The sequence below is a fragment of the Typopeltis vanoorti genome, chromosome 24 (assembly GCF_054136105.1).
Source record: "Typopeltis vanoorti isolate ZY-2024b chromosome 24, IOZ_Tvanoo_1.0, whole genome shotgun sequence".
NCBI classification, from domain to species: Eukaryota; Metazoa; Arthropoda; class Arachnida; order Uropygi; family Thelyphonidae; genus Typopeltis; species Typopeltis vanoorti.
In genome coordinates, this window is record NC_143572.1 from 24,386,928 (window position 1) to 24,408,399 (window position 21,472).

Below are 21,472 nucleotides of genomic sequence, written 5' to 3' on the forward strand. Positions count from 1 at the left end.
TGTACTGTTAGTGGATAAAGAAGAAGAGGCATTATAACCACATAACCTGAATTTGACCTACCAAATAAGATTTTGGCAGTTGTTACTGATGGGATATCAGCACAGATGCTAAAAGCATGTTCAGCAGAAATGGCTATGCCTTTGACTTTACTGTGCAATTTGAGTTTTGGCACAGGGAAGATTTCACAGGAGTGGAAAGAATGTATAATAATCCCATTGCACATGGGTAGTGTAAAGACTACTGTGTCTAACTATAGCTCTAACAGTATCTTTGGAGTGATGGTGAAGATTCTCGAAGTTCATGTTTGATCAACTTTCTCACATTTTATAATAATGTTATGGTTTAATTAGATAAGGGGAATATATATACCATAAAACTTTTGAACTTTGCTGAGGCTTTTGACAGTATACAGCATGGCAGGTTCTTGCATATGTTGGAAGATATGGGATGGATTATAAACTATTAATCTGGATAAGAGAATGGGTGACTGACCACTATCAAAAAGTGGTGAGGGAAGGGGGGGGGTGATGAATTTGCAATATTGGTGACCGGTGGTTTATCACAGGGTGTCTTTGATCCATCATCATTCATTCTTTATATTAATGATATCGGGAAGGATCTTGCAGGTGACATACAGCCGTTTGCTAATGATGCAGAGATAGGCAAGGTAATCAAGAATGCAACTGACATGTGGTGCTTGCAGAATGATGCCCACTTGAACTGTGCATGTGAAAATGGCTGTTGTCAGTTCAACGTTAGTAGATGTAAGTTATGCACTTTGGTGTAATGAAATATCCAGTGGTGTATTATATTGGCAGGATTATGCTAGAAGAAACTGAGCAGGCTAGGGATCTTGTAGTTTTAGCAGATAGGAAGTTCAAGGCTATATTAGCAAATATTGCAAATACAACTCTGAGGATAATTGTGATGATGAAACAGAAATCAACATATAAGGATAAGGAAGGCATTTTGCTTGTTTACAAGGCTTTAAATGACCTCATCAGGACTGTTTTGTACACTGATCTGATCTGATCTCCTGGCTTCCAGGGTGATGTAAATATAGTGAGAAAGTGCAAGGACAGTGCTAAAGATGATATCAGGCCTGTGGAATATGATGAGGATAGATTGAGAATTTGTGAATGGCATACTCTAGGATATAGGTTCCCAAAGTGGGCGGTACCCCCCCCCCCCCCCCCCCCAGTAGGCGCTGAAGCCTTCTAGGGGGTGCTATAGTGGGATCAGAAGCATTTGGGGGCGTTCAGGCAGTCTAGGGGTTGGTGGCTCTTTATAGAAGAAATTAATAATATATATTTAAAAATTAATTATTTTCGTGATTTTGCGATTAGATAATCATTTAAAATTTAAATATTGAATTTTAATTCATCTTATGCCCATCTTACACGATCAATTTTTTTATCAATTTTCTATTTCAATTATTTAATCATTTGAAAATTTACCATATCAGATAGAAATAGATGTCAATTTTCTATGTCAATGAGAAAATAGAGCATGTATATGTGTGTGTATAATAGGTTATATTTACAGTAGCAAATATATTCGTTATATTTCATTTCAAAATATATATAAAATATATAAAACCACTTTTCTATTGATTTGTACAAAAATAAACCCAATTTTATATAATTTAATATTATGAGTAAAAATAATAATGGCAAGAAAGAAATAAGATCATAAATTTTAGTTAGACTAGTTAGTACTATTATATTACTAACTTATATAAGTTAGTAATAACTTATAACTTATATTAAAGCAAATATTATTCGAAACTTATTGTACTGTTTTCTGTGGTTATGTTTTGTAGGTTTGTTGTTTACATCTTGTGTAATTATTTTATTTATTAATTATTATTTATAATTATTCAGACAATGTCGTGGTCGGACGAACAAAATGCGCTTGCATGCAAAATAAAAAATCGAACGTGTCATACAGGATATTTTAACTTCTATTTTTATATACTTAAAAAATATTCATTTTTTGCTATTGTAAAAATTGATCGTGCCATACAGGCTTTAGTCTATCCATGCAGCAGACGAGTCTTAACTAGTAGTATGTCGGTCAACCATTATGTAGGTAATTCACTCAATTCAGCATGTTTTGACAGGAATATGGGTGCTTGCAGTGACTTGTTCAAAGCACGAGTACGATGGTATCGCAAACAAGTCAATGCATGCAAGTCTATTCAGGCTAGATTTCAAATCTATAAATACCAGTGGTTTAGGAATAAGTTTCATTATTTTTTGTGTGCTTTGCCAACAATCATCAGTCGAAAGTGTGATAGATAAGTGGAGTCATACAAAGTGTAAATTAAATCTTTTATTTTGTGAATATCTTTGCAAATTTTATTACTTCATTATGTCTGAATATAAGAAGAAATGTCGACAGTACGGTATTGAGTATTTGAAATATGGTTTTATTCAGTCTCAAATATTTGAAATATGGTTTTATTCAAACTGTTATAATGGGGGGCATTACAAAATTTATGTCTTGCAAAGTGGGCGGTGGCCTGAAAAAGTTTGGCAACCTATGCTCTAGGAGAAACAGGAAAAAGAAGGGTGATATGATAAGTTGGTGACATATGGTATACCAGTAGATGGAATTTTTCACTTTATGGAGGGTAGTGAGAGGACAAAAGGGCATCTATGGTAAAGAAAATGGTGAGAGCTAGATTTTTCTCTCATAGAGGCATAATTGGAATGGATCATCTTGGTCGTGAGTGCATGAATGAATTTAAGAATAGGCATAACAACTGCTATGGGTGATAGGGCCTCTCTTAGTGAGTCCTTGACTCCCTGGAGGTCTCTGGTAATAATAATAATAATTATTATTATTATCATTGCTGAAACATTTCCCCTGTATCAAACGTGTAGAAAGGCTTATGTGTTCGTCATACATGTTGATTAATTTTGATGGTATATGTTAGAACACAGAATGATAAGTAAATAATTATTTATGGACTTATTACTGATATTTCGCTGGTGTTATAACCAGCATCTTCAGAGCACAAAACAGTTTGTCACAGTACACGAGACTACAACAACATGGTGTAACAATGGGACTAGTTTGAACAATTGTAGCAACAATACAAAGACTAAAGCCATAATTAGGCACCCTCTATGTTAAAAAAAAAACAGAGAGAGAAAGCAGATACTAGTTATGTCTTAAGATGACTGTCTCCCAAATCTTAGGCTGGTTAGATGAGGACGACATCCTGACAGGAATAGAGATGGATGGGTATGTGTTTCGTGAGGGATAGAAGGGGGTAAAAAGGGGAGGGGGAGTGCTATTGATGATAGAGAAACAGTTATGTCCATACAAAGTAGAGATGTGAGAGGGAAATAATGCCAGTGGTTTTGAGGCAGTATGGTGTGAGATAGAGGTGAATGGAATGAAATACTTGGTTGGATGTTGTTATAAACTAGGAAATGTAGATGGTAGTGACTATGAAATGTAAAATGAAATTAGCCAAGCAATAAGAAAAAAGTGATCATTATGGGCAATTTGAATTACGGCAATGTAGACTAGAATGATGAGATAGCAACTGGAGGTAAAGAAAATGAGTTTCTTGAGTTTTTGAGGGATAACTACCTCAGACAGTATGTAACAGAGGGCACACGAGGATTGAGGGTCTTGGATTTGGCCATCTTATCAGAGGATGTAATTATAAATGAAGTGTCAAATCACCCACCAATTGGTGAGAGTGAACATAAGGTGATTACCTGCATGGTTGCCAGCAGTGTGAGGACCTCTGTAAGAAAAGGGTATATGTTGAACTACAAGAGTGGGGGGGGGGTGATTATGAAGAGCTCAGGAGACAGCTTGCAGGTGTGGCATGGAATGAAGAGTTAGCTGGAAAAGAGACAGTGCAGCTTGGGGGATTTTCAAAAACTATCTAGTAGATGCAATGTCTAAATGTATTCCAAGGGTGAGAAGGTTAAATAATGTAGGTGTGAAATGGATGAATAAAGAGATTAAGCATGTGATAGAGAGAAAAAGGGCATTATGGAGGCAGCATAAGAGAAGTGGAAATAACCAATTTCATGAGGTCTACCCTGGCAAGGAGGGTGACTTGGTTGGTGAGGGTAGCTAAAGAGAGGTATGAACAGCAGTTAGTTAATGAAGCCAAAAAGAATCCTAAGGAGTTCTTTCAATATGTAGCCAGCAAAAGAAAGAATGATTATGGAAGGATGACATTGATTGGAGAAAATGGTATAAAGGCAGCTGTTGCAGAAGGTGTGGTGGAGATACTTAATGAACAGTTCATAAAGGTCTTTCAATCTTGTGAATGTGACTTCATGGAGAGATTGAGAACAGTTGATGATGGGGAAGAGAGACTGACTATAAGTGAGCAAGAGGTGTATGGGGAACTAGATGTAAATAAAGCTGTGGGACTTGATAATATATCACCACGTATTCTGAAGGAATGTGCCAGGAAGTTGATGCCGGCCTTGACATATTTTTTTGATAAGAGTCTTGCATTGGGTCAAGTTTCCTAAGGAGCAGAAGGAGGGCAAGATTGTGCCACTTCATAAAGGAAGTAAGAGAACTCAAGCATCAAACTATAGGCCTATCTGTCTGTCAGGTGTTGTGGTTAAGTTGTTGGAGAAACTTGTGAGAACTAGAATCCAGAGTTGGGTTGACAACAATGGTATTATCTTTGATGGACAGCATGGATTTGCTAAAGGGAGGTCATGTTTTAGTAATCTACTTACTTATTACCATGAGGTGACTGCTTCCATGGACAGAGGAGAAGGATACACAGTAATATACTTGGATTTCGCAAAAGCTTTTGATAGATTGCTGCATGATAAGTTGATAGTCAAACTAGAGTGGATGGGGTTGGATATTAGATTAGTGCATCGGATTGGAGACTGGCTATTTGATAGGTATCCACAAGGGGTCCGTTTTAGGGCCATTGCTGTTTAACTTGTATATTAATGATATTGATGAAGATTTGGATAGAGATATTCAGTTGTTTGCAGATGATGCAAAGTTGGGATGAACCATGAAGAGTAGAGAAGATGTTGTGGCCTTACAAGAAGACTTGAATAAATTGAGTGATTGGGGATGTGAGTTTAATGTTGCAAAATGTAAGGTTTTAAAATTTGAAAAACAAAATTAGGATGCAGAATTCATGCTTGGTGAGGATATATTGTCAGAGGTGGAGGAAATAAGAGATCTGGGGGTGATAGTGGATAAGGATCTGAAATTTAGGGGACACATAGTCAAAATAGTGAAGGCAACACAGGCTTCTGGGAATGATGCGAAGGACACTGACTTGTAGAAGTAGGAAGATTCTTGTTCCATTGTATAAGGCTGTGATTAGGCCGCACATGGACTATTGTGCCCAGATTTGGTCACCTGGTTTTCAGAAGGATGAAGAGATGTTGGAAATGGTCCAGAGGTGACTGACTAAGGTTGTTTCTGACCTCTGGAATGTTGAGTATGAGGAAAGATTGAGAAGATGCAACTTGCAGTGTCTGATGCAGCTTGCAGTGTCAGGAGGAAGAGGGGAGATTTGATAGAGACCTACAATGTTATTAAGGGGTTGTTATAGGATCAATGCTGTAGAGGTTCTACAGAAAATAGTGGGGGATCAGGGAAGAACCAGAGGTCATTCCTAGAAACTGTATAAAGAGAGTGTGAGCAGGGGAGTGAGAAGCAGGTTTTTTTCATGCAGAGTTGACTCTTTGGGGTCTTGGGTAATAATAATCTATACAGCCATATTTGTTGAGATTCGGAGTATGTTTCAAGGCTTCTGTTGCTTCTAAGAACAATCTCTCTGACTTGTAAAAGCTTTTGTGCAGTACTTTTGTTTTCTTCCAGTTGATCCTGTGTGCAAGGGTATCCAAAGCATGATCTGCTAGGCTAAACTTTCCTTAGCGATAGTGCCAGATGTATTTTTTATGTTGACTGATGCGGATATCCACAATTCTTCCTGTTTGACCGTAGTAAGCTTGATCACACGAGCAGGGTATTTCATGCATGCAGGATATTTCACATGGAAAGGGAAAATATACAAACAATTAGATGGGACAGCTATGGGCTCCCCTCCCTTCCTCCCCCCCCCCAGCCAACTTCTACATAAAACACCTGGAATAACTAGCTATCAATACAGCCACTCTCAAACCAACGCTTTGGCTACTATATTGATGATGTGCTTGCTATTTGGCCACATGGCTCAGGCACGTTGGATACATTCTTAGTGCATTTAAATAGCCAACATCCAAAAATCCACTTTACAATGGAACTGGAAGCTAATAACTGTCTGCCCTTCCCGGATACGCTAATCACACGTTTTCTAGATGATTCCTTATCATTCTGTTTTTAGCAAACCCACACATGCTGGGAGATATTTACACAAACAATTGCATCATCACCCTTCTCAACAATATGGTATCTTAAAAACCCACAGAGTGAAAGCAATCTGTTCCAATGATAATGCTCTTGCTGCTGAACTGGCTCACTTATGCCACACCTTCTTAGCCAATGGCTATAATCCCCCATAAGATAGACAAAATACTAAATGCTCCCAAGAAATCCCCTCCCACTATTCACCATAGAGAACTACAAACAAAACAGTCACCATCCCATACATTAAAGGCACAGCTGAAAAGATATCTAGAGTTCTCAAGATACCAAATATTACTAGATGTTATCAAGATACCAAATTTGTCTGTTTGCTTACTTGGGAAAAAGGATTAAAACCAAGTTTATTAAATTGCTTGGTATCTTTAACGTATAATATACCCAAGGTAAAAAACTTTCTACATCTTTCTCTCATCCTAAGATTTTTTTTAATAGGATCAAAGCACCTAGTGGCAACTTGTATAGGTAAAATTTATAAGCTCTGCATTACTTCAACCTTGGCATCTATGGGTCTGGCTTCCACTGATGAGATCTCAATAAAGGTCGAAACCGGTCTGGGTAGTGGCCCTTTCCTTTAATGCATAGCATCATACATCTCTGCAAGGGGATGTGCTTTGCATTAGGGGAGATACTAAGGGAAAGTGATCAGAGCTTACCCCACCTTTACCACGAGTTGCCTCAGACCTGAACATAGTTCAGGCACAAACTTGACATATATTTGCTTACTTGGGAAAAAGGATTAAAACCAAGTTTATTAAATTGCTTAGTATCTTTAACGTATAATATACCCAAGGCAAAAAACGTTCTACATATATTTATAAGCTCTGCATAAATTTATAAGCTCTGCATTACTTCAACCTTGGCATCTATGGGTCTGGCTTCCACTGATGAGATCTCAATAAAGGTCGAAACCGGTCTGGGTAGTGGCCCTTTCCTTTAATGCATAGCATCATACATCTCTGCAAGGGGATGTGCTTTGCATTAGGGTAGATACTAAGGGAAAGTGATCAGAGCTTACCCCACCTTTACCACGAGTTGCCTCAGACCTGAACATAGTTCAGGCACAAACTTGACATATATTTGCTTACTTGGGAAAAAGGATTAAAACCAAGTTTATTAAATTGCTTAGTATCTTTAACGTATAATATACCCAAGGCAAAAAACGTTCTACATATATATGTGTGTGTGTGTGTGTGGTGTGTGTGTCTATTTCCATATTTAATTTCCATTTCATTCACTGATTTTCATGACAAGTTTATGACAGCACTTATTCATTTTAGTTGAAGAGCCTGAAGACTTGCACTGCATTTATTTTGGAGTATATATGGCCTGGCTGGTCGAGTGGATAGCATATCCACTCTCCAGCCAAAAGGCTGCAGGTTCGAATCCTGCCGTGGGCACAGATGTTTGTGATTGTCTGTGGAAATACCAGTGGTGGTCGGCGGTAGATGGCATTGGTGTAGTTGCGGTCAGTTGTGATTGAATGGGGGAAATGGTGTTGTAGAGCAGGCCCTCCCACGATGAGTCCTTGGACTAACTGGAGGTATCAGATAATAATAATAATAATAATAATAACAAATAATAATAATAATAATATCATCTGCTGGGATTACTTAAGGATCCAAACTGATAACTAGGAGCAGACCTGCATATGGATCCTTAAGTAATCCCAGCAGATGATATTATTATTATTATTATTATTTGTTAGAGACTGCAAAGAACAGCCTAGCCTCTGATTCAGTGTTAAAATCCTTACTGTTTAGTAATTCATAGATGTTATTAGATATCTATCTGAATAGTGAAAAGTGCCTATCCTCCCGTTCAGTAGAATGTAAAATAGGTGTCATCAGTTGAAGAAGTTTTACTGAAAAAGAAGTGGAACTCATGAAGAATTAAAGAAGTATCATGCCAAAATAATTGGTCTTATAAAATGAAGATTAAATCAGATGAGATACTGAAATATATTGTTATTATTATCATCATCATAACCTCCATGTCAAAAGACTAATTGTGTGGGGTCCCACTGTCACACACACAGCTTCATACTATTAATCTTATAACCTTACCAACTTATATGTCTCAATCATATCTCCTCCTCATGCTGTCCACCAGACTCTGCAAATTGCATTTCCTCAATCTGTCATCATACAACATTCCAGAGACCAGAAGCCTAGTTCTGTTCAAACCTTATACAATAGAAAGAAGCATCTTTACTTCATGTTATTGTCATCATTACCATAATCTGCTATGCTGTCCGTATAATTTTAGTAATGTATCCCTAAAATTCTAGATATTTATCACCATCACCCCCAGATTCCTTATTTCCTCCATCTCCTCTAAAATATACACACCAATTATATATACTGCTTCCCATCTTTACTTCCCTTCCTCTTCCGAGTTTGTGCCAAGACTTCTCACTCAGAACTAAAAGGATCACCGATTTTGAAACCTTATACTTTGCAACACTGAACTAATAGCCTCACTCACTTGTCAATTCACCCAGTCTAATCAAGTCTTCTTGCAAAGCTACAATACATACTTCTTCCTAACTTTGCATTATCTACAAACAACCACATATCACACAAACAACAAAACTTTTCCAGTATCATTAACATAAAATTTAAACAGCACCAGCCCCAAGACAGAACCACTGGGACACACCATTAGTGACTCTGCTTCTGGGATATTGGTTCACCCCCCCCCTTCCTCATACACAACTTAATGTCCCTATCAGGCAGCCACTCTCCAATTCAGCACAGTAATCCAATTTCCATCCATTCTAGTTTAATTATGAACTTGTCATGTGGCAATCTGTCCAAGTCTGCAAAATCAAAGTATATATGCATCTCCCTTGTCAAATGATTTGTCACCTTCTTATGATAAGTAAGTAGAAGCAAGATAGCTAAATATTATATTTAAATGTCTGCCAATATTGTCTAAATTGTATATTAATTATTACTATGAGATATTTGAGTGTGAAACATGGTGTTTGGATAAATTTCTTAGGCAATATTATCATGAATTCATTGTTTTTGCTAGCACATAGGTGAAGATTTGGATGGAGATATTCAGTTGTTTGCAGATGATGCAAAGTTGGGATGAACTATGAAGAGTAGTGAAGATGTTGTGGCCTTAAAAGAAGACTTGAATAAATTGAGTGATTGGGCACGAAAAAAATGGGGATGTGAGTTCAATGTTGCAAAATGTAAGGTTTTAAAATTTGGAAAACAAGGATGGGATGCAGAATTTATGCTTGGTGAGGATATATTGTTGGAGGTGGAAGAAATAAGAGATCTGGAGGTGATAGTGGATAAGGATCTAAAATTTAGGGGACACATAGCCAAAATTGTGAAGACAACACAAAGGCTTCTGGGAATGATGCAGAAGACACTGATGTGTAGAGGTAAGGAGATTCTTGTTCCGTTGTATAAGGCTTTGATTAGGCCACACATGGACTATTGTGCCCAGATTTGGTCACCTGGTTTCAGAATGATGAAGAGATGTTTGAAAGGTTCCAAAGGCGATTGACTAAGGTAGCTTCTGACCTCTGGAATGTCGAGTATGAGGAAAGATTGTGAAAGATTGAAAAGATGTAATTTACAAAGTCTGGTGGACAGGAGGAAGAGGGGGAGATATAATAGAGACCTACAAGTTGGTAAGGGGTTGTTATAGGATCAATGGTGGAGAAGTTCTACAGAAAATAGTAGGAGATCGGGGGAGAACTAGAGGTCATCCCTGGAAACTGTATAAAGAGGGTGTGAGTAGGGGAGTGAGAGGCAGGTTTTTTCATGCAGAGTTGTAAATGATTGGAATGCCTTGCCTGAGAGTGTGGTGTCTGCAAGGAGTTTGAATGTGTTCAAGGCACAGTATGATGAGCTGTGTGTGTGATAAAAGGATCTCCCAGATGAGTCTTTGACTCCATGAGGTCTTGGGGTAATAATAATAATAACATGGTGGTGAAAGGCAAATAATTGCATTGTTGTGTGCAGAAGACAAAGTAAGCAGCATGGATTTCTCAAAAATGGCATGTGCTGTGAATGTAGAATGTATGTGTGGGAAGATGTTGCAGATATTTATGTAGAGAGGTTAAATAAGAGAAAAGAACAAATGTGGGTAATGCGATATTCTGATGGACTATGAGGCTTGCTTAAATATGAGATATTTAGGCTGGTTCTTGGTAAAGGTCGAAACAAGCCTAGATAGTGATCTAGGTGACCTAATACTTTGTATAATGGGATATTAAGGCAACTGTGGGATAGGATTGGATATTAGATTGGCCACCACTGTTGCTCTCCCATACATAACTTGTGTATGGGAGAGCAGCAGTGGTGGCCCGTACATAAGCACTGCGACACTGCAACAGCCCCAAGAAAAAAAATGAAAAAATTAAATTTTGTTTGTGTTTATAAATAATAACAATGCTTACAACATTATATAAATGCAATACAACATGTTAAAGGTTACAGTTTATGTTTTGACATTAATTGAATAGTTAATAATTGGAATTGTTTGATTAATGCTTTAGATTATGAAACAAATGCACTGTGATCTAACGCCGATATTTGTTTGCGCTTGTCTTTGCATGTTACATCATTCCCACACTGCTCAAACAACAGTGTATCTTTAGTATGCTTCCATGCGTTATTTCTGTGATATATGAAACGTTTATTATTGGTGCGTGTGCATGGTGAACTATTTTTTGTAAATCTTATTTTATTTCATTAAAATAACATATAATTATTTATTTATTATAGATACAAGGCTGAATTATGATGAGTGTCACTGTTGAAAATATGAAAAGAATTATATTTTTTCATTTGTTTCGTGTAACGATAAGTGCGATCTAACGCCGATATTCGTTTGCGCTTGCATGTTACACCATACAATACACTGCTGTTTGGGCAGTGTATCATGCTTCCGTGCGTTATTTCTGTGAGACATGAAACGTTTATTATTGTTGCATGTTTACGGTGAACTATTTTTTGTAAATCTTATTTTATTTTGTTAAAATAACATATAATTATTTATTTATTATAGATACAAGGCTGAATTATGGCGAGCATCACTCTTGAAAATATGAAAAGAATTATATTTTTTCAATTATCATTACACAAAATAAATGCACTACGATCTAATGCCGATATTCGTTTGCGCTTGTCATTGCTATTAATATGAAACTTTTATTATTGGTGGTTGTTCGTGGTGAGGATGAAATATTTTTAATAAAGCAATTTTTAATATGTAAATTTATTTATTAATAAATTCGTTACTGATCAGGGAATTTTTTTTTTTTTTTTGTATATGCACACCCCCACTTAAAATTTTTACCAGCTGCCACTGGAGAGCAATATCCTGGATGAGGAAAGTCACCAGTGGTGTTCCTCAGGGGTCCATTTTAGGGCCATTACTGTTTAATGTGTATGTTAATAATATTGACAAAGATTTGGATGGAGATATTCAGTTGTTTACATCTATTCGAGTCTTCTTGTATTACAAGAAGACTTGAATAGATTGAATCAATGGTTATGGGAATGGGGATGCCAGTTTAAATGTTGCAAAATGTAAGGTTTTAAAATTCGGGAAACAAAGATGGGATGTAGAATTTATGCTTGGTTGGGATATATCATTGGAAGTAGAAGAAATAAGAGATCTTGGAATGATAGTGGATAAGGATCTGAGAAGGATAAAAGATAATAGTATGTTAGGAAAGGAATTCAGTGCCCAGGCATGACAGTGATAAGATGAGGAAAGCAAGAATTATGAATGATATTATTATTATGGGCAACTCCAAGGAGTCGATAGACTCATCGAGGGAGGCCCTAACATCATGTCAAGAACAACTATTCGACATTCATACAGTATCTCGCCTTGAACTCATTCACAGTCATGGCACCCACAACAGACTCTGGCAGCTTATTTCACTCATTCACCACTCTCCAAGTAAAAAACCTAGCTCTAACACCCTTGCTGACCACACTTTTGCCCATCTTCCATGTATGGCCCTTAGTCCTCCCACCACCAGTCCTATTCTCAAAAATATCTTCTGAATTAATCTTATAGAAACCATTCAGTAATTTGAATGTCTCAATCATATCACCCCTTTTCCACCTATCAACCAATTTCTGCAACCCACAAATCTTCAACCTGTTCTCATAAGGTTCATTGCATAGACCTGCTGTCATCTTGGTCACTCGTCTCTGGATCCTCTCCACCTCCTCCTCATCAAAAGGAAACCCTGGTGCCTATATCTGGGCACAGTAGTCTAGATGGGACCTTATTAAGGCTCGATACAGAGGAACAATAATCTGTTTATCTGCTTTAAAGTATTTTTCAGCAACCAAGTGATTTGACGAGCTGATTTAGCCACTTTTGCGATGTGGCCCCTAAACTTCAACTCCCTATCCACCAACACTCCCAAATCCCTGGCCTCGTCAATCTCCTGAAGTACGGTTCCACCAATGTGATATACTGCTGCTAATCTTTTCACCCAAAAATGTATAACCTTACACTTTGCCACATTAAATTGACATCCATTCTCCTTAGCCCAGTCCTCCAAACTATCCAAATATGTTAGCAGAAATGTGTGAAAAGAAAGGAGTGCAATTTGTTAATGTGTGAAATGAGTTTGAACAAAGAATTGTACTGTATAAGAGTGCTGGACTACATTTGAATGGTTTTGGTGTGAGTCATTTAGAGAGACAGCTGCTGGAAGGAAGAGTCATGAGTGCAGAAAATGAATATGAGCAAGTAAGAAGTGAATGTAGAGAATGAGAGACGAAGTGTGTAAAACAAACAGGGAAATGAAGAGACTCATGGTGGACAGGGGAATATAACATGAGAAAGGTTCATGCTCCAAGATGTGAATACATCTGTAAACAAAAAAGAAGAGGATGAAATGAATGTGGGATGTAGGGAAAACAGTTGGATTTGAAGAAGGTTCTGAGATGAGTAAGAAGAAAAAGAAATGGCTTGAGAAAAGTATGTAGAGGTCACATCTAATAAGTGATATCATTGAAACTTGTTATAGATCCAGGAATGAGCTGTTATGTTTGTATACAAATGCAAGAAGTGTAAGAAACAAGGCAGATGAAATAGTTGCAGTGATTGAGTCTGTTCATCCAAAAATTATTGGAATAAGTGAACCATGGTTGGATGAGGATGACATCCTGACAGGAATAGAGGTGGAAGGGTATGATATATTTCATGAAGAAATGTTAAAAAGTGAGGTGGAATGCTATTGATGATAGACAAAAAGTTATGTCCATACAAGGAGGAAATAGTGGTAGTGGTTTTGAGGCAGTATGGTGTGAGATAGAGATGAACAGAACAGAATGAAATACTTCATCAGATGTTGCTATAGCCTGGTAATGTGAAGGGTATTCACCAGGAAATGTATAAACAAATTAGCCAAGCAAATGACGAAAAGGTGATCATTATGCATGATTTTAATTATGACAATATAGACTGGGATGATGAGATAACAACTGGAAGTAAAGAAAAGGAGTGTCTTGAGTTTTTGAGGGAGAACTATCTCAGGCAGTATGTAACAGAGGTAGGTCGACCATTCCTTGAGACATAACCCCCGTTCCATTTTTGACAGGGTGTCAAAAATGGGACGGTCGTTATGTAATATTCTGTATTCATGATAAAGTAAGATGATAAAAAAAAGTTTTATTCCATAAACATATTGAGCGTATACCATTATTCTTCAGTGACAGAACCCATACAAAAATTTAGGTAGATGTAGAGGAGGACTGTATTTCATCACAATTGTACAACAAATATTTCTCCGATGAAGTGATCGGAACATTTGCTTACACAGCAAATTTCGGTCTTTTAATACCTTATCATAAAACTTCTCACACTCCATGACACAATTTTGTCTTACAACTAACATAGCCCTCATTATCTCAACACTTAATCTAGATTTCTCCTTTGACCATATACTGTTCATAACAGAAAATATTCTCTCATCAGTTGCTGTACTTCCTGGAAGACAAAGAATAAACTCTACAATATTACAAAAGTTTTGAAAGTCTAGGCATTTTTCGCTCATTTCAGAAAAAATCTGCCCCCATCTATCAGATACATTATAGATTTTATGAGGGTCCACTGATCGAATACACGAGTTTCTTCTGTTTCTGAACGTGATGATTTCCTTGTTCAGGCTGTCCTGTATTTCTTTCCATTCAGGTGTCTTCCTTAATAGCACCCACTTGAACTCTGTGTTTCCTGAACTGCACTTCCACTTGTTGACATATTCTAAGATGGCTTCTTAGAATTTCTCAACTATCTCAAAAAACTTATCCTCATTAATTTCTCCTGAATCTATTAAAATTTTCAGTTGTTTTTTGACATCAGTCGTTACAAACACTTCCCTTTTTCTGGACTAAATTGTTTACAAGATTTTTAATGTTCATGGCTACTTCTGTAGCTGAAATATTATCTTTTTCAATTAAGCTAATGTGTGTTTGGAACGTAGAATCTTGATCTGTTGCAAATGACAATCACAATTTCAAACAGGGATCTTCAAACAATTTTTGCAACATAACAGGGCATTTTTCTCAAGAAAGAAGCCCATCAAACATTCTTAAAATTCTGTCAATTGATGGACCCAAGGACAAAAACCTTGTATTTCTATGTTCTAACAATTTATCGTATATATTTCCTGCAAAGTCACAAAAGTATTTTAGTTCTTCAACTCTTACTGTGTATATATTGAAGTATTTTTGTATACTTTCCCTTCAAAACATTCAATATCAGTTGGTAAACTGTCGACAGTACACTGGAGACAATTGTGTATAATGTGTGCCTCACAACTAATACCAATATTCTCTGCCTCTTCAGTTCAGTTTCAAGTTTTTGTCACACATTATTTTTACCAAGTCTTTTGCAACCACCAAAATTGGTGTTCGTGCTATCTGCACAAAAGTAACAATTTTGTTTTGTAAAGCAAAATTTGTCACTTACTTCCTTCAACATAGTAAGTACACTGTAGAAAGTTTATTTTTTTACTTGGTTAGACTATAATAAGTTTAGTTTAATCCTTTATCCAAGTGTGAGCAAACAAAGTTTGCTCACATATTATGTGAGCATAATGTCTCCCATAATGCTGAGATAAGAGTGATGATAGCTTTCTCCATCTTTGCCACGAGTTGCCTTGGTGTTGCACCACCTTTCAGGGCAAACTTTGTTTGCTCACACTTGGATAAAGGATTAAACTAAACTTATTATAGTACACTGTAGGTCAGATATTTCATCAGGTAAGGAAATAGTCTATAATTTTGTCTTGAACATCACAATTTGGCAAAAAGTACCACTCAACGATTGAAAAAAATTTGATGTCTTTTTTGTTTGGTGTATCTAAACTGAACTGTAATGCTTCGATAAAGAGCCAAGAGGCTATTTTTTCGGCGGCGTAAATTAAGTTAAGTGGATAACAAATCCCTCATTATTTTAAGCATTAATTTACGCTGCTGGAAAAATAGCCTCTTGGCTCTTTATCATAGTAATAATAATATATGGGTACACCGGTCTGGCAATTCTTATAGTAAGGGTATATGTAAGTTCAGCTCACTTAAACCTTGGTATTCCAGGTCTACCTACTCACTAATGAAACCTCAATAAAGGTCGAAACCAGTCTGGGTAGTGACCTCTCCTCATAATGTAAAACAGTAATACATCTCCTAGGAGCTGTGTTTTACATTGTGAGAAAATATTAAGGATAGTGATGGATCTTGCTCCACCTTTGATCCGAGTTGCCCTAGTGTACTGCCCAGGTGTTGACTTACGCTTGGACTCACCGATAGTTCTTCAGCATGAAACTCTTAGATTTTGATCTCCGAGTTTCGCATCCAGCTTTAAAATAACGAGGGATTTATTATCCCCTTGACTGTAAGGGGATAATAAATTTTGTTTTATTCAAATTCTCTATTACTTCTTCCAATATGTATGGTGATAAAACGTTGGTAATTATTGCTTCTGATTTGGTTTTATTTATCATTGTCTACAAGCAGTTATTTGTGCAAAAACTTTGGCCATGATGCACAGTTGATAAGCAACAACAGCTTCACTTGCTGCAATTTTATCGCTTTCACTATCACCATCACGCCTCACCATAAACGAGCTGATGTTTTTAACTGAAGCCAGAGTCTTTTCAGAATCTTTATGTTTCTGGCTATGTAGATGTTGGTCGATATCACTTCTGCATCCATGAGCAACGGAAAAATGTTGTCATACCACTTTTGTTCCATCACTATACAGCTTGTCCAGTTTAATAAATTTGAATTCTTTTTGTAGATCGTCATTAAAACTACAGTTACGCCTCTTTGACATTGCAAGGATAGCTTAAAACTTTAAAAAATATGAAATATAAACCACTGGTATTGAATAACAAAGCCACTAGTTAGCATAGGCAACATAAAAACTAATGCTACAGCAGAACAGATGCTGAGCTTTAGATGCGCAAGTGTTGCCAACATGTATTTTATTTATTCTGAATAAATCAATGCAGATATCGATATTTAGCATCGAACAATGCCACTCCATGGTTATACAAATTACTGGTATCCATGATATGATTATAGGTTATGAATAATAATTTATGATCATTAACTAATAATCATTAACTAGTATCAAAGTATATTTATAGTTTTTATTAAAAACGGGACAAAATTGACATTTTTATTAAAATGACAGGACAGCCAGAAAATATGAAAAAACGGTACATATGGTCAGCCTAAACAGAGGGCACATGAGGATTGAGGGTCTGGGATTTGATCATCTCATCAGAGGATGTTATCATAAATGAGGTGTCAAATCTCTCTCTCTCTCCAGTTGGTGAGAGTGACCACGAAGTGATTTGGGTGGTTGCCAACCATATGAGGACTTCTGTGAGAAAAGGGTATATGTGGAACTACAAGGTTAGTGATTATGAGAAGCTCAGGAGACAGCTTGCAGCTGTAGCATGGAAGAGTTGGATGGGGAGAAATATCCCAGAAGAGGAAAGTCACTAGTGGTGTGACTCAGGGATTTGTTTTGGGCCATTGCTGTTTAACCTGTATGTTAATGATATTGGGGAAGATTTGAATGGAGATATACAACTGTTAGCAGATAATGCAAAGCTGAGACGAACTATGATGAGTAGAGCAGATGTTGTCTTACAAGAAGACTTGAATAGACCGAGTGAATGGACACAGGAGTGGGGATGCCAGTTCAATGTTGCAAAATATAAGGTTTTAAAATTTGGAAAACAAAAATGGGATGTAGAATTTACTCTTGGTGGAGATATATTGTTGGAGGTAGAGGAAACAAGAAATCTTGGGGTGACGGCAGATAAGGATATAAAATTTAGAGGACATAATGCCAAAATTGTTAGGAAAACACAGCGAATGCTGGGAATGATGCAGAGGACATTGACTTGTAGAAGTAAGGAGATGCTTGTTCCATTGTATAAGGCTCTGATTAGGCCACACATGGGCTACTGTGTACAAATTTGGTCACCTGGTTTTCAAAAGGATAAAGAGATATTGGATAGGGTCCAGAGGTGACTGACAAGGTAATTTCTGATCTCTGGAATGTTGAATATGAGGAAAGGTTGAGGAGATGCAATTTACAGAGTCTGGTGGATAGGAGGAAGAGGGGTGATATGATAGAGACCTACAGGTTAGTAAGGAGTTGTTATAGGATCAATGTTGAAGAGGTTTTACAGAAAATGGTGGGAGATCAGGGGATAACCAGATGTCGTCCCTGGAAGCTTTATAAGGAGGATTTGAGCAGGGGAGTGAGAAGCAAGTTTTTTGCATGCAGAGTTATGAATGATTGGAATACCTTGAGTGAGAGGATGGTGTCTGCAGAGAATTCAAGTGTGTTTAAGGCACAGTATGATGAGCTATGTGTATGACAAAAGGACCTCCTAGATGAGTCTTTGACTTCATATGGGGTCTTAGGATAATAATAATAATAATTAAAGCATAATATTTGTAGTAATGATTAAAACAGATATTTCTTTTACTGTATTTTCCTTTTAAAAATAATAATAATAATAATGAACTTATAATAAATTTACATTTAGCAATGATGAATATTGTCTCATGAAAATGATTTAAAAGCATTTCATCAGTGAAATATAATCTACTTTGCATAATTTTCATCTTTTACAGACAGTGGAATGTCAACTTTAAGAGATGTAACTGAGAATGATGACATCCATGAAAACAATGATAATCCTTCTGAAAACCATATTCAGAAAATGCCAGGGAGGAGTGCTTCACAGTTTTCTGTATGTTATGTTATAAGTTATGTTATGATAAGTTATCATACATCATGAGAAGTTAGGTTATGTATTTTTTTAAAAGTATTTGAAATTATTATTACTAGTAATACAAAGAATCATCTGGCTTAGTAGTATGCTGATAACAAGATGTGCTCATAGCACATACAAGCCTATGCTCTAATCACAAATATTATTTATTTATTTTATTTTATTTTTTTTTACCTCCATGGAATTATAAGATTCACTGTGGTTGGTCTGGCACAGAAAATACAAAGCCTATTATCATTATTAATGACTAAACAAACACACACAATAACCACAGTAATAAGTTTTAATAAGTAAAAATTTCATCCTAAGTATCACAGGACATCGTCAGTACAGTTAATTCAAACAATACTAGGAATAACATACAGTTAGGGCGTATGATTACATTGGAATCCCAACATGCGTGCAGTAGCGTGTTATAGAATTAAATTAAAATATATTTGGAAGAAAAATAAAATACATTAAAATAATATAACATAAAAATTATTTTACACAGTTTTGTATGGAAATTTCCCATACTTTAGGAATAGCAAGAACGTCATTACAGTTTAGATTTGGTCTGTGAAGTAGGGCTTCAGCACTTTCTTTATATAAACGTTCATGTTTATATAAAGATCTATGTAGAAGTTTGGTCTTTTTCCAATGGATCTTATGGTTTGGGTTTTATTATTATTATTATTATTATTACCCCAAGACCTCATGGAGTCAAAGACTCATCTGGGAGGTCCTTTTATCACACACATACACACACACACATCTCATCATTCCATGTCTTAAACACACTCAAACTCCTTGCAAACACCACACTCTCAGGCAAGGCATTCCAATCATTCACAACTCTGCACGAAAAAAACCTGCCTCTCACTCCCCTACTTGCACCCTCTTTATACAGTTTCCAGAGATGACCTCTGGTTCTCCCCTGATCTCCCACTATTCTCTGTAGAACTTCTCCACCATTGATCCTATAACAACCCCTTACCAACTTGTAGGTCTCTATCATATCTCCCCTCTTCCTCCTGTCCACCAGACTCTGCAAATTACATCTTCTCAATCTTTCCTCATACTCGACATTCCAGAGGTCAGAAACTTAGTCAGTCGCCTTTGGATCATTTTCCAAATCTCTTCATCCTTCTGAAAACCCAGTGACCAAATCTGGGCACAATAGTCCATGTGTGGCCTAATCAAAGCCTTATACAACAGAACAAGAATCTCCCTACTTCTACACGTCAGTGTTCTCTGCATTCCCAGAAGCCTTTGTGTTGTCTTCACAATTTTGGCGATGTGTCCCCTAAATTTTAGATCCTTATCCACTATCACCCTCAGATCTCTTATTTCCTCTACCTCCAACAATATATTCTCACCAAGCTTAAATTCTTCATCCCATCTTTGTTTTCCAAATTTTAAAACCTTCCATTTTGCAACATTGAACTCACATCCCCATTTCCGTGCCCAATCACTCAATTTATTCAAGTCTTCTTGTAAGACCACAACATCTTCAATACTCTTTATGGTTCGTCCCAACTTTGCATCATCTGCAAACAACTGAATATCTCCATCCAAATCTTTGCCAATATCATTAATATACAATATACAAATCCTCTTCCAACCATGTCAACCAAGTGGAGATGGAACCATCTTCTTTTCTTTGGATGTGTAAATCCAGAAAGGAGATACCCTGTGGAGATTCTTTTTCTAGTGTGAATTTGATGCAAGGATGAAGAAGGTTTATTTTATCTAGAAACAGGTGTAGTTCTTGTTCAGAATGACCACAGACAGCAAAGACATCATCAACATATGGTAGCCAAATTTTGGTTTGGGTTTAAATGCAAACATTTTTTCTTCAAGGTATTCTAGAAACAGGATGGTTAAGGTTGGTGATAAGGGAGACCCCATTGTTGTTCCTTCCTCTTGCTTGTAAATTTTCTCTTTCCAAGTGAAGTAACCAGACATAATAACAAATTTGAATAATTCAACAATATCAGATGGAAATTTTTGAGTTAACAAGTCTACCATTTCCTTATGGGGAATATTAGTGAAGAGGGAGACAATGTCAAAGCTAATTAGCATGTCAGTTTCCAACAGTTGAATGTCTTTTATTTTTGCATGAAACTCTGTTGAATTTTTAATCGATGAGGCTGAGTGGCCTATGTGAGGATGGAGAAGGTTAGATAAAAATCTTGATAATTTGTAATTTTGGACTGCTAATAGAATCCACAATGGGTCTGATTGGAACGTTATTCTTGTGAAGTTTAGGTAAACCGTATATTCTAGGAGGCCTAGCATGGTATGTCCTGAGTTTTTTTACCTTACCCCAGTCCTGAAGATACTTTCAGGTGCAAACTTTGTTTGCTCACACTTGGATAAAGGATTAAACTAAACTTATTATAATCTAAGGAAGTAGTTTCATCAAGTAACTTGTTGAGGTTCTTGAGCTGTCTTTTTGTAGAATCATAATCAAGTTTGGCGTATGTATTTCGATCTCGGAGTAGTAAATTCATATGAATTGGTATCTAGAACAACAGTGGTATTTTCCTTGTTGATTCTGGTGGTGATTATGTTTTTATTATGTTTTAAGGAGGTAAGAGCTTTCAATTCTGATGGTGGGATATTTAAGTCTGAAGGTTTGGCATCATAGATTATTTTGGCTATTTCGAAACGAAGTCTGTTGGCTTCAATACTGGAAAGATGGCTGATGTTTCTTTTAATATTGTGCATAAAATCTAAATATGGAATGCATTTAGGTGAAATGGCAAACTTATGACCTC

The 21,472-nt window shown here is 36.6% G+C and overlaps 1 protein-coding gene across 1 annotated transcript in view; it reads left to right on the forward strand.

Moving 5' to 3' along the window:
• Nucleotides 1-21,472, forward strand: part of LOC150093024 (ras and EF-hand domain-containing protein-like) — a 261,389-nt gene that overhangs the window by 168,215 nt on the left and 71,702 nt on the right. The window contains exon 11 of the mRNA XM_090413512.1: nucleotides 18,550-18,668. Coding sequence (XP_090269638.1) covers nucleotides 18,550-18,668 — 119 coding nt within the window. The remainder of the gene's footprint in view (nucleotides 1-18,549; nucleotides 18,669-21,472) is intronic.